Source organism: Artemia sp. Qi Xiang Cuo, chromosome 12 (assembly GCF_049724085.1).
Source record: "Artemia sp. Qi Xiang Cuo chromosome 12, ASM4972408v1, whole genome shotgun sequence".
Classification (NCBI taxonomy): Eukaryota; Metazoa; Arthropoda; class Branchiopoda; order Anostraca; family Artemiidae; genus Artemia; species Artemia sp. Qi Xiang Cuo.
This window is the reverse complement of record NC_142805.1, coordinates 21,641,447-21,655,955: the sequence shown is the minus strand read 5'-3', so window position 1 is coordinate 21,655,955 and position 14,509 is coordinate 21,641,447. Positions and strand designations below refer to the sequence as shown.

Genomic DNA, 14,509 nt, shown 5'->3' with positions numbered 1-14,509 from the left:
TCTATGCGCTACGCGCTACATGTGCTCAAGGGTTGTCAAAAACCCGTGACCAGTTTTTTTTACATAATACTAGGTTTAACTTTAATAATTCACATATTCAAGGTTTATCCTTTTCTAAAAGAATCTTTTTTCCGATTATATTCAACAATAGCTAAATTTGTAGCTTGAGAATCAGTTTAGAGATCTTAAATCGAGCAATGCTTAGATTAAAGACGAAAAAAATATTTTCCTATTGAAGTACAAATAAAACTTAAAACAAACAGAAATTGAATAAACAATCAATTCAAACAAACAAACAAAAGATATTAATATAAATTAATAAATAAATCTTAAAACGAGTGAAACTTAAATTGAATATGCAAATCAAGCTTGAAACGAACAAAAATCACAAAAAACAAGAGTTTGGGTATGACCTCCTTCTCTCACTGTAAAAGTCTAAAACCTACTGCGTCATTGGCGATTTACTGAAAACTATATGCGTCTTGAACAGTCTTAGAAATTATAAGCAACATCAAATTGAATATTTGATGTATAATGATATTAATTGTTGAAAGATCCATCAGTTCAAGAATTTATTTCACTGTATTTGTATTTTTATTTTCAATGCTGTAAGAACTGGAAAAGAAAATATTTGTAATATAATCTGTTTTCAGTTAAGTGCCAATGACCGCAGTAGGCTTTTGGTTTTTATACATATCCTGCTAAGCTCTGTTTAACGGGAAATTAAGAAATAACCACTTCCTAGCATTTACGTGGGAAGGTGTGGTTGATAAAAATGTATAAAAGATACATTTTATCGGAAGGAAAAATCTCTAACTAACCATATGCCGGACTGACCTCCAGTCCGTTGTTTTAGCAATACTTTGGGACCTTGCTTTATAATCGTAAGTGTCTAATTTATGTTTTATTGTTGTGTTATTGAGACTTTTGGGCGACTTGGGACAGCCAGTCCCAGTAGACAGATTATATCTAATTTTATTATATGACAAATGAATAAAAGTATTGTATTTTAGACGAACTCTCTACAATCTATTTTTAGCCTCTCGAACATACTCAGTCGGTACGCCTCATTAGTTCGGTCATAGCCTAAGGCACGCTACCAAAGTTCAATTACCTTAGGGCCAGAGTTTATCTCCCCTATAAAGGGAGAATAAAGGCATCTAAGACTACAACCCCCAAATACCACAAATAACGCTTCACAACAACTGGTGGTCGCTGGAAAAACTGGGTCGAGAAGGCTAGATAAAAATAGTAGATTGAAATAAAATGGCTTTATCAGAAGGCGTAGGCAAGTTGACTTCTTTTTTAGCGGCGCTCAAATTATCAAAACTTCGAGCAGCTTTGCTCGAACTTTGGCTATTAGAAATAGATTTTTATCCCCCCCAAAGAGTTGGGTACAATAGAAAAAATGGAGAAAAGGCACAATCAAAAATTGTAAAATGAAAAAAAAATAGTATTCAGTATTTAACAAGTAGAAGTGTGTGTATTGTTAGTAGTTTTATTAGTGTTAGTAATAACTGCAGTTAAGTAGTGCCGTATATACCTAAATAATAAAGTAATTGTACCGTGAATTAAAAGAATAAAATAAAACATAATACGTAAAGAAAAAAAAATCTAGCTGGACTGATGAAACGTTGGTAGAAACAGAAGAATTTTAGGCATAATAGTAGCAAATAGGGTCCTGATTCAGTCTTACTACAAGTACAGGCTACAGACTTATTGTTCTAGGGTAAGAATGCTACATTTTAGCAAAGGAAACACATAAATTGTGATCCGAATAATTATAGGTTGGAAGCTGCCATTTCCGAGTGTTTTAGGAGTAGAGAAGCTTCGAATATATGGCATCTTACAACGTAATAGCCAATAGAATTACCTTTGTTAAAACTAACCCGAATACTAGGTTAGTTGTGGAACATCACAAGCAAATGGAAGATAAAGATACATAAATATATAACTAAAGTAATTGAGGAAATAGAGGGATAAAAGGAGAAAAGTAACCTTTTATAAGTACAAAAACACATTCGGATCCTTAGTAGAAGTTACTTTAAGAAGCGAAAAAAAAAGAATTGTTACCCAGTTGGGATGGGAAGTCTGCATAAGGCAAAAAACTAGATGAAAAACATCAATAATCATATTAAAAGAAAGCATGGAGATATGTCTTAAAATGGCCTCCTTTCCCTACACAGAGGACATTCATTTGAATAATGGTGTTATAAAAAGTTCATATTCTGAAATAGCTGCACGAAATGAGTCGGAAGAAAGTTCAAATTTGAATTTTAAACCATTGTTGCTTTTGAGCCACGTAAATGTGAAGCTACCAGTGTATGAAAACTGTTATGCTTGTTTACAAAGAATATAAGCCCACAGTAGGACAAACAGAAAAGGTAATGCATCCTTTTGGGATAGCTAATATTGATAATTCTGGTCCGCTTTTACGGTTACTCAATGACGAACCATCCTCAAGTCTAGTAAAATTATAAATCAGTAGAGTTTAGTCAAATATCAGATAGAGTGTATATCAGATAAAAACGGTCTGACAGTAGAAATAAAATAGAATGAAGCCAATAGTCACTGATATCACAATTAGTCTACAAATAAATCGTGTCTAGGAAGCCAACAAAAACTTTATCACAGGAACAATTACACAGTGGCGTTAATAGTTGACTTGTAACTTTTAATAGGTGTAGTGAAACTAATTAAATTATACATATTTAAAATCAGCATTAAAAGGCGATTCGTTTAGTATGTGTTTTGAAAAGAATTATTTTGGGGTATAATTTAAAAAAAAAATAATTATAAATATTAAATAAAAATCAAACGAGTATAAAAGCCACTAAAGAAATATCTATATTTTTTTTTATCGGTACATAGATAACATCAAGTTTTCCTTCAAATATATATTTGAAGGGGGGGATAATTAAAAAAAAAAAAAAAAAAAAAAAAAAAAAAAAAAAAACAAGGAGGATGGTTTACTGAAATAGGGTCATTGGAAGCTAGCAAATTTGGAGTGAGCTCAATCACTGCTGGTCTCTCGTTGTTAAGAACATGCAATGCATTTACTGACCTTTGACTTTTTGAGGTGAAACTTTCAGTCAAATTTGAAAAAAAAATTGTTTTGAAGAATTTTAAAATAATTATAATGGGAAAAACAGCAAGAGTTTACATTATGTGGCCACTACATGTACAAGCTGGCTGTAATCTTATTATAATTAGTTATAGTCTAAGAGAATATTTTTTTATTAGTTACAAATGGTAAAGAGAAAAAAAAGAAGAAATTTTAAAGAAGTGCTATAAAGGTTTAAGCAAAACTTAGAATAAGCTTAGAAACAAAAAGAGTGCTAGGTAAAGGAAACAAAAGCGAAAAAAAAATAAAATAAATTATAACCTAAAAACTTACCAGAAGGTAAAAGCCAAGGACAAAATCCATTAAAAATAAACCAAAAATAACCCCATCGTCACAAGCAAACCACAATTCATTGTTAAATATAATAATTTTAAATCTAGATATGTATTGGATCTGAGAAAACGAATTGGCACAGGAGAGTTTAAACAATTTGCTTTTACATGTACCAACCCAAACACCCAAATCCCAAGCCGTCGAACCCTTAACAGAAACTAAACGTATCAACCTTTTATTTAAGATCTAACCTTTCACAACAGCAAAAACTCGCAGTAATGAGTAAATTCATTCTTGTAATTCTCCCAAATTCAAGCTTATCAGTAAACCGCAGACTACGGAACAACGCATTCAAAGCTATTCAACCTTGCCAATTGGATTATTTTCTTTCTTTCTTTGACAAAAAGGATCGTAATTAAAGCTAGAATAGAATCTGCAACAAGCATATCTTGAAAATTCAAATTTTCTAAACAAATGAGGGCTAGAAAATGCGGCAAAAAACTCATATAAAAAGGCTTTAAAATCAACCAAAAAACACAATGCTTTTAAAATACTAACACGTTTGGACGGAGAAACTTAAATAACTTCAGACAAATACAGGTTGCAAAAAATAGACATATCGTCTAAGTTGAAAAAATACCCAGACGGAAGTGAAGTAAAAGAAATTGGGTGACAAATGAACACAAGTTAAAGTCGAAATGTAAGGCAAGACAACTTAAAGTTGGGAAGTTAAAGCGAAAACAGTTATGTTCGCTTATATGTCTTAAAAAAAAAAAAAAAAAAAAAAAAAAAAAATTACCGTACGTAAAAAAAAAGAAATATGGAGATAAGGATATATTCCTTGGAAAATAACCACCTTTTTAATAAAGGGAAGAGCCTATGGGAAGATTTTAGCTACAAATAAAAAGTGTAGATATACATAATATATTGTTGTGTCTCGTGTTCTTAATAAACCTATTAGATTGAACAGAATCACAAGGAAAAACTGCTGTTGGACCTACCAGACGCTTTTTATGGTGATCAAGCACCAAATAGATATTACTGAGGTAAGGGCACAACAAGAAGGTAAAAAGTCAGAAAATTCCATCTCAAGCTTTTTCAAACTGATTTTCAAGCTACAAATTTAGCTATTGTTGAATATACTTTTGAAAAAAAAAGATATATATTCTTTTAGAAAAGAATAAACCTTGAATATGTGAATTACTACAGTTAAACCTAGTATTATGCAAAAAAAAAAACTTGTCTCAGGTTTTTGACAACCCTTGAGCACGCGTAACTGCTTTAATGAGCACACGTAGCGCGTAGCGCATAGACGTAGTGTGATTTTTTTTTGCGCATCATAGCGCATAGAACTGTAATTATATTTGCAAACTCGTGTTACTAAGAAATGAACAAAAAATCCCTCCCCGGGAAAAAAGACTTACCTAGACGGAAGTGGAAAGAACCACTTATTATAAAGGCTTATTAGCCTGAACTTGGGGATATTTCCTAACTGCTTTAATAATTATGGGATTGATTATATATGTTTTTAAATATTGATATTATAGGAAATATCAAACCCCAGAGGGAAGGATGTAACAAACCCTGTCTGAACTAAACCATAATATCTCGAAAAGAAATTAATTAATTAAGAAAAAAAAAAAAAAAACTTGTATCTTCAACTACAGAAACCGGGTTGAAATGCGATTATAAGAATATTAGAAAAAAGTATTACAATAACTATTTAAGTACATTCTTTGCTATGACAGGAGTAATGATTGTTTTTGTAATTAAATTGTCAGTTGTAGCATTTTTCTAATTTAAAAAAGGGTTACAACACATTTTAGTGTTCCTTTTTGATAAATTTACTTTGAAAAAAAAATGCTTTGTGTATATTTAAATTAATATATATTGTGTTAAAATAACTTTTAAAACTTTAACCAAATGTATTTTTTGGTAAATGGTGTATGTAAGTTTTGTTACTTAACAATGCTTGTGTAAGTTTATTACACAATGCTTGTGTATATACTATGTTTTTAATTTACTTTAAATTTTAATTAGTGATGTAATGTTATATGTAAATGTTAGACCTCGATTGAAAGTATTAATAATTTATAAGTAATCAGATATAAGTAAAATAATCAGTTTAGTATTTAAGTTTGAAAGAATAATCCAGCAAGGAATACAATGTTTCAATTTAACCGGGATATTATTTTTGGAGTGATTAAAAAAAGTGGAGAAAGTAATTAAAGTAATTAACTTTCGAATGCTGAGTGTTTCATTCTACTATGTATGTAAAATATATGCTTTATATGTATACTAATGTGAATATTTATTTTAGATACGGCCTTAGCTAATTTTTTTTTGGAAATCAAATTTTTCATAACATCCTTTTGGACCCATTTCTCAATCATTTCTTTGACGCATTTTTGGAAAGTAGCAAATTTCAAAGCCAGTTCAATTATATCCTAATACCATCAGAAACCAAACCATACTTGATCAGCTGATATTTGGAAACTACAGAACTACAAAATCATCGAAATTGAGATAAAAACAGAACTTAATTTAGGCCTAGAATATGTGCTACATAGCCAAATGGACTATGTACGGAAATATTGGAAAATGATTTGTGCTGAAAAAAAATATATGTGAAAATTTTTAAAATCAATAATTTTATATGTGATTTACCCACGGAATTTCTAAAACAAAAAAAAAAAAAATATACGGTATATCAACCACATCACACAGATAAATTAAATTATTAATGGGAATTAAATTTAAACTAAAAAAAAATTCATAAAACTATTCTAATATAAATCTAATTTAAGCAAAACCACTAATATTATGTATAAACCGCTTGGGGTCAAGTAAAACAGAAGATGCATATGAAGAGGGTAAAAGAGTAATTGTTAGTCCTAGAGACAGAGAAAAAGAGAAACAAGGATTAATTTCAAATTGAAATCCTTCGAAAAAAAAAAAAAAGAACATGGCCTATATTGGACCAGAAACATAACCCTAAGGAAACCCATTGAGGGTAGATGCACATAATGACCCAAAGATGGCAGCATAATAACTGTAAATGATATTAATTTGTTTTAAAAGTAAAATATTCAGAATTGAGAAAATTACTCTTTAAATGGGGAGTATTGTGGTAAAGCTTTCTAATATTAGTTAATTATTAATTTAGTAAAAATATATATAGGACGCAAATATGAAGTTTCAAAATACCACTTTTTTATTAAGATAAGAAACATATCCTGCTAAGCTCTGTTTAACGGGAAATTAAGAAATTACCACTTCCTAGCATTTACGTGGGAAGGTGTGGTTGATAAAAATGTATAAAAGATACATTTTATCGGAAGGAAAAATCTCTAACTAACTATATGCCGGACTGACCTCTAGTCCGTTGTTTTAGCAATACTTTGGGACCTTGCTTTATAATCGTAAGTGTCTAATTTATGTTTTATTGTTGTGTTATTGAGAGTTGTGGGCTACTTGGGACAGCCAGTCCAAGTAGACAGATTATATCTAATTTTATTATATGACAAATGAATAAAAGTATTGTATTTTAGACGAACTCTCTACGATCTATTTTTAGCCTCTCGAACATACTCAGTCGGTACGCCTCATTAGTTCGGTCATAGCCTAAGGCACGCTACCAAAGTTCAATTACCTTAGGGCCAGAGTTTATCTCCCCTATAAAGGGAGAATAAAGACATCTAAGACTACAACCCCCAAACATCACAAATAAGGTTTTACAACAAGTATACAAACACTTGTTTGTAGTGAAACTATATTCGTCTTTAACAACTTTAAAAAGAGCTAATAAATTAAACTGAATATTTGATGTATAATGACATTAATTGCTGAAAGCTCATCAGTTAAAAATGTTACTATAATTTTAAGGTATATTTTCAACATTAAGTACAAAAGAAAATATTTATCGTAAAATTTGTTTTCAGTATATTGTAAAAAGATTGTTTATTTAATTTCTGTTCGTTTTAAGTTTCATTTTTACTTCAATAGGAAAATATTTTTTTCGTCTTAAGCTTGATTTTCACATTCAATCTAAGTATTGCTCTCTTTAAGATCTATTTATTCATTTATATGATTACTTGTTGTATGTTTTTGCTATGATTGTTTATTTAATTTCTGTTCGGTTTGGGTTTCATTTATTCTTTAATAGTAATTTCTCGTCGTTTTGAGTTTGAATTTTAAAAGGTGTTTGTATTTTCTGAGCTTAAATTTAAAATGGACTTTACTTTTCTTTGAAAAACTTATTTTTCGGAAAGTTTTTTTTTAATTAATCAAAATAAAATGACGCACAGACCTTAAGGCAAACGGTTTTGGGTGTTGGAAAACTCCATTGTCACTTATTCTTAATTTGAAAGTAAAAGATCCTCACTATATAATTTAACCGACATTATATTATCCGTTTATTTTGCAGATATCCCAGAATTGCTGTATTTAGATACCGTAACGAAAACAAGAAACGACACAATTTATTGGACACAATGTGAGCCCCATTGGGATGCTATTCATGAAACAGTATACCAAGTATGTCTGTTCTTTTTTCGAGTGGTCTTAGAAAAAAAATTCTGTGTTATGGAATAGATTATCTTATTTACAAAAGTTCGAATTTCAGTAATAGTTACTTACTCTCATCTCTAGCTGATCTGTTAAAATATATATAAAAAATACATTTACTTATTAACCGTTAATCAGGTGATATCACTATTAATTTTGCTTATTTATTTTTTAAGTGGTGCTAAAATAGCGTATTCCTTTATTCCGTTTTTATTTTATTTTTCTTCTAACCGCCGACTTCGTTATGCATCATTTTTGCTTGCGATTCCTTTCTATTCTCGCTGTCGCTTGTCTTCTAACCGTAGATTTAGTTGTGTGTTACTTTCGTTTGGGATTTCAGTTATGATTTGCTGTGATTTTGGTTGTCGCATATTTTCTAGCCACAGAGTTTGTTGTGCTTTATTCTCGTTCATCTTTACCTCAAACATTTTCCCATAGCTTTTGCTTGAAACGGTATTCATGAAACAGTATACCAAGTATGTCTGTTCTTTTTTCTAGTGGTCGTAGAAAAAAAAAATTCTGTATTATGGAATAGATTATCTTATTTACAAAAGTTCTAATTTCAGTAATAATTGCTTACTCTCATCTCTGGCTGATTTGTTAAAATATATATAAAAAAATACATTTACTTATTAACCGTTAATCAGGTGACATCACCAATAATTTTGCTTATTTCTTTTATAAGTGGTGCTAAAATAGCGTATTCCTTTATTCTGTTTTTATTTTATTTTTCTTCTAACCGCCGACTTCGTTGTGCATCATTTTTGCTTGCGATTCCTTTCTATTCTCGCTGTCGCTTGTCTTCTAACCGTAGATTTCGTTGTGTGTTACTTTCGTTTGGGATTTCAGTTATGATTTGCTGTGATATTCGTTGTCGTATATTTTCTAGCCACAGAGTTTGTTTTGCTTCATTCTCGTTCATCTTTACCTCAGACATGTTCCCATAGCTTTTGCTTTAGCTGTTTGGATTCATTCGTCATCTAGTATAATTTAGCATGCGTTGTAAATAGCAAACCGATTAGATCACCCCTGAAAAACAAGATAAAGCTTCTCTTTAAATGCATACGAATGTGATATCATTCACATGAAAAATGTTTTATTTCAAAATTAAGGCTCTAAATACACTGTACCAAACTCTTGACCTTTCTAGATGTTTTTTTCAGGTCCAGAAAAAACAATAGGGCCGCTTTCGAGAAAAAAAAAATTATATATGCATATTCAATTATCGCTCGCTCAATAAGAGCAGATTTATTGCTTGTTTAATATAATAGATATATAAAATCCAAATTTGAGTCAAAATCCATCATAATAATAAATATGAAAGGTAAAAAAAACCTTTTTAAAGTGAACTGAGAAGTGAAAAGAATTTTTTTCGAGAATCTATGAATATAAGCACAAAAGGACCTACGTCTTATTGAACTTAACGTAGCATAGACATCAAACTGGTTTAACTTGTAAATGCATAAATGAAAAAAGCCGGAGTTGAGGAAAACGAGCTAAAAAGAACAACTTTTATCCGGTTTGTCCTTCCCGTTCTCACTTAAATTCATGGATTCTCTAGATTTAAGCATTTTGTACTTTTCCCTCCTATTTGAAAACCAGTTCTGTAAAAAATATTATACTTATTATTTGCGACTTTTTAGTCCATTCTAAAACTTGGAATGGACTAAGACTTCTCAGGCTCGTTGCTTTCGACTGGTGACACTAAACTTGGCGAAATTTATGTATTTAGAATCAGCATACTAAGCTGATTCTTTTTATGTATCTTTTGATATAAAAAAATTCGTCTTTTCGAGCTCAGTTACTATTGAGCCATGTTGCTCTTTATTTACAGCTCGTTGCCACGAGTTCGTACTGTAACCAATCACACGTTTGTTTTGTTTATTTATATAAGATGGAGTGTGCAAGATGGGAAATTTTTAATGTTGTATAAGTGCACTGTGGTCGGAAATGCATATACTGGAGGGAAAATTTTGAAGTAACTGAACATTTGAAATAAGTAAAAAAATGGCTAACAAATTTTCAAATTTATGGGACAAAAGTGCAAAAATTTATGTAACAGATTATGTTAGGTTAGACTCGAGGAAAACTAATTAAAAACATAATAATAGTGAGTCAAGCTGTTATTGAGAGTTTAGCGTAGTTTAGGTAAGGAGAAAACAACTTTGCAAAACGATACTAATTTGACTAACAGATTCTGTAGAATCTGTTAAATTTTCTCAGTACTTTGATCAAAATTCTGTAGAATTTTGATCAAAGCATATAGAGCCAATGGAAATCGCCAAGGAAAGTTTCCTTCTTTGTGAAGCACGTCAAATCACTCGGTTAAATTAGCTAGAGCTATATACGAGAATACAAAATAATCAGAAGGTTAACAGGAAGTGAGTCTTCGCCCCGTTTATATGGATCATTCCGAGGTTTGTCCAAAAGAAAAAAGCAAAGGCCACGGAGGAATTAATACTACAAAAATCCTTACGCGAGTTTCAATTTTAGCTGACAGTCTCAAAGATAAAGGGTCGATTAGTAAATATTCCCAGCACCGTAGGGAACTTCCGAAAGCAATTTTGGTAAAAATAGAAAGAGAATCTTAAATGTGTCAAAAGTTCGAAAAGCCAGTGAGAGGCTAGTTTAAAATAAAGGAAACGTATAATTTATTGCTAATTGTTAAGTAAAACGCTGTTTATTCCGTATAAATACAGCATGAATAAAAGGCATCCTGTGTCGGCAAGGCTCTCAATCAAGATAGATGGCACAACAAGGAACTGCCACATTTTGTCAAACTATTCAGATGATATTTCCGTTTCAGCTGTTTTTTAATGTTTTTCAAGTAGGTATGCTAGAATATTTATAGGGACTGCCCTTTCTTGGACTTTAAAAAGAAAATTCTGCTCCGTACAATCGAAAAAAAAAAATTCCCGCTTTCTAATAATGCAAATCCAATCAAATCTGAACATCTCCAACAAAACGGGAGAGTTTAAATGTTTTTTTTATAAGATTTCCAGAAAAGTAGGTTCCTGTTTTTAGTTTTCCTTCGTTTGTTTGGATTCCATATCAAAGCTATATAAGTTATGGTACCATAGACCAATTAATTCCGAATAGTTTGGCCCCAAAAACTAAAAAAGTAGTTTATAATGGACGGGATAGAGTTATTCATTAAGGTATTAAATAAAATAGAAATAAGTCACTTCAACTAAAAGAATGAAGCAACGTTAAAATTCAAAACGAACAGAAATTATTCTGTATATGAAAGGGGCTGCCCTTTCCCAAACTCCGATCTTTACTCTAAAGTTTTCTAATACTTTAAAAAAAGTTTCTGATTCTAATTAAAAGGGCCTTGTGTTGCAAGAGTCCTTCTTAAGGAACTAGGACACAAGATCAAACTTCAGCGTAAAGATTGGGGTATTGAGGAGGAGGAAGCCCTTTCTGTATAAGGAATAATTTCTCTTCTTTTTAAGTTTTAAAGTGGCTCCTTACTTTCAGTTAAAATAAACTTGTTTTTGTGTTTTACTTTCTGATCGTTTTTGAATTGATACTGGGAAATCCACCTCCCTCTCTATGGAAAATTCCCCCTACCCCACAAAAAAATCCTCTATATAAAGTTCCTCCCTTATGAAATATTCGCTGTCCCAGAGGAATTAATTCCAGACAATTCCATTCTCGCTGCAAATCCCCCCCCTTGCGGACGATTCAACCTGAAAAATTCTCCTTAGCATCCTTCTATTTGAAAAAATGACCAAGAATTATTTATTTCTGATCGTTTTTTCAAGGCTGAAAGAAATCTCCCCTATAGGAAGCACTTTCCCCGTAAATACGCTCCCTCTCCCCCCCCCCCCAAATGGGAATTTTATACCGTGGAAAATTTCCCATGGAGAATTTTCCGTGGTTGTAGTTCGCCCATGGAGAATTTTTGCCGTGGAATAACACCTCTTTTCTTCACAACCGAATCCTCCAGAGAATTCCAACCCCACTAACAATTTCCCCCAGAACATCTCAACATGTAAAATTAATTCACCAAAGAGAAAGTTAGGTAAATAAAACGGATTTTGTATTTGAATACTAGGAAATACTACCCCCTCGTGTAAATTTTCACCTGTAAAGTTCAACACCGGAAACTTATCACCCCAATCAATAAATTCTCCCTGAAGAAAATCCCCCTTTGAAAATCTTCCCACAGAATATACCCCTTTAAAAATTGTTGTATCCTTCCCAGTAACAAACAGCATACTATTTGTAAACAATGGGCGAATTCCATAGCTTGCAGCCCCTTTCCCGGAGGCTGTGGGGGTCATGTCATTCCAAATAGCATAGGGGAGACCAGCTCACCTTCACCACGGCCCAGGTTCGTCATTTCAAAATTACTCGAACACATAGTGTTCAAAACCCAGGAAACTTTGCCAATGGAAGAGCCATCTACTAGTGATACTTTATTAGTGCAGAGAATTTGCCTTCAGTTGTGAAGTAAATTTTTTTTAAAATTGGTATATTTTTTTCCTGCAGAATGCTATATTTTATGTCTTAGAAAAAAAGCTATTCAAGAGCTATATTAAAAAATTTGGTAATTGTCTGTTACCTAATATATCTCTCAGTTTATGCTACCACTCTCCTCAAAATCATTTGGCACCATCTATCAAGAGTTACAGATTAGACCAAAACTTCATGTAGATGACCCTCTGCCCACGTTCACCACAAATTTCCTGCTCAGGTTCGCCAGGCTAGGGTATGGCGAACCATGGCTGGCGAACCTGGGCTGGTGAGCTTTCATTTCGTTTTCATTGTAGTATTTTGTTATGTGTCGTTGTACTATTCTGTATTTTACTAGTTCTGTATTTTTCAGAAATATTGTGTATTTTACTAGTAATATTCTGTATTTTACTAGCCCATCTAAATGAAGATTTGTTACTGGCAATAATAATACGATAAAAACAATTGGATCGAGTCGATTTGCATGCCCAGAAGTTGCGACATTGATTCGAAATTTAAGAGTTTGTTATGTTGATGTGACATTTGACAAAGAATATTGAGACGAAACGTATTACCTTTAGGTTACTACGTAAAAAAGACCTCTTAAAATTTTATTTGATCTTTCAAGCTCAGAACACATTATATTTCTGTTAAAAACAAACTGGGCAATCCAACTAACATATTCTAAAGTTTGAAGTAGTCAATGTTGTTTCCTTGCCAAAATAAGTAGGTTATACATCATGACAAAAGACAAGGCTAAAAACTTTGAAAAATTTAAGACTGGACATGTAGGGTAAACTTCTTCTGCAAAAATCTTCAATGTTACATCAAGCATATTGGTGCACTATTCTGTATTTTATTAATAGTATATTTTCTTTTGTTTTCAGACATCATGCGAGCGCCAAAGCCTGCTACAGAAAGGAAAAAAGGTACGACTGAACCAGAACTGCTTCGTGAAGCTGTGCTAGAAGTCATTGAGAAGCAAGTTCCAAAGGCAACAGCTTCAAGAAAATACCAGATTCCTCGTGGAATCTTGCGAGATTATGTGAAAAGAATCATCAAGAACGGCCTGGAGGTTAGAAGTTTGCTTCTTTTTTTTTCAAGACGATAAGCCACTCGTAGAATTTTTACCGACGGACAAGAATGGGATCTTGTCAAATACCTGCAAATAATATGCAATATGCATTATGGACTATCACCACTCGAGCTACGTCAACTTTGTTACAAATACGCCACGTCAAAGCAGCTTAAAATTCCAGATTCATGGACTTGTGGTGAGAAAAATCAAGCTGTGGGAGAGGATTGGTATCGGGGGTTTATGCAGCGACACCCCGAGCTTACAATCCGACAGGCAGAAGCTACCAGTCTGGGAAGGGCTACTGCATTCAACCGCTTTACAGTTCAGCAGTTCTTTAAGAATCTTTAGATTCTATCCAATCGTCACTGCTTTAGCCCAGAATATGTTTGGGACGCCAATGAGACAGAATTATCGACTGATCAAAAACAAGACAATGTGATTGCTGGGAAAGACCAAAGCTAACTCAGAAAGGTCAGGTCTGGTGAAAGAGGGCCGACTATTACGCTTTGTATCTGTGTTAGTGCTATTGGATATACAGTTCCTCCAATGATGATTTTTCCCAGAAAAACGTGCCCTGATATCCTACTAAAGGGAGCTCCACCAGGGACAATTGGATTCAAAAATGAAAAAGCTTCTGGATGGATGACGACCGAGCTCTTTGTCATTTGGCTGAACCACTTTATTAGTCATGTAAAACCAACAAAATCAAAACCAGTTCTTCTTATTTTGGACAATCATATTACCAGATATTCTAGCGATCTGCTTGAGCTGGCTAAGGAGAACGGTGTTAATCTTTTAACCGTGCCCCCACATACGACTCATAAACTGCAGCCTCTGGATCGCTCCATTATGTTTCCGATTAAGGCATTCTACAATCGAGAAGCCGCAGCTTTTATGAGCAGAAAAAAATGCAAAACCATAGCCATTGCTAATGTTGCAGAATTTCTTGGCTCATCTTACTTCAAGGCTGTTACTCAAGAAAGCATAATCAGAGGGTTCCGCTGCAC

General features: G+C 32.6%; 1 protein-coding gene across 1 annotated transcript in view; it reads left to right on the top strand.

Annotated features, from left to right (window-relative positions):
• LOC148945891 (orexin receptor type 2-like) overlaps positions 1–13,535 on the top strand; it is a 144,814-nt gene extending 131,279 nt beyond the window's left edge. Inside the window, exons 3-5 of the mRNA XM_089097543.1 lie at positions 7,824–7,933; positions 8,853–8,859; positions 13,312–13,535. Coding sequence (XP_088953669.1) covers positions 7,824–7,933; positions 8,853–8,859; positions 13,312–13,535 — 341 coding nt within the window. The remainder of the gene's footprint in view (positions 1–7,823; positions 7,934–8,852; positions 8,860–13,311) is intronic.
• Positions 13,536–14,509: the final 974 nt, after the last annotated feature.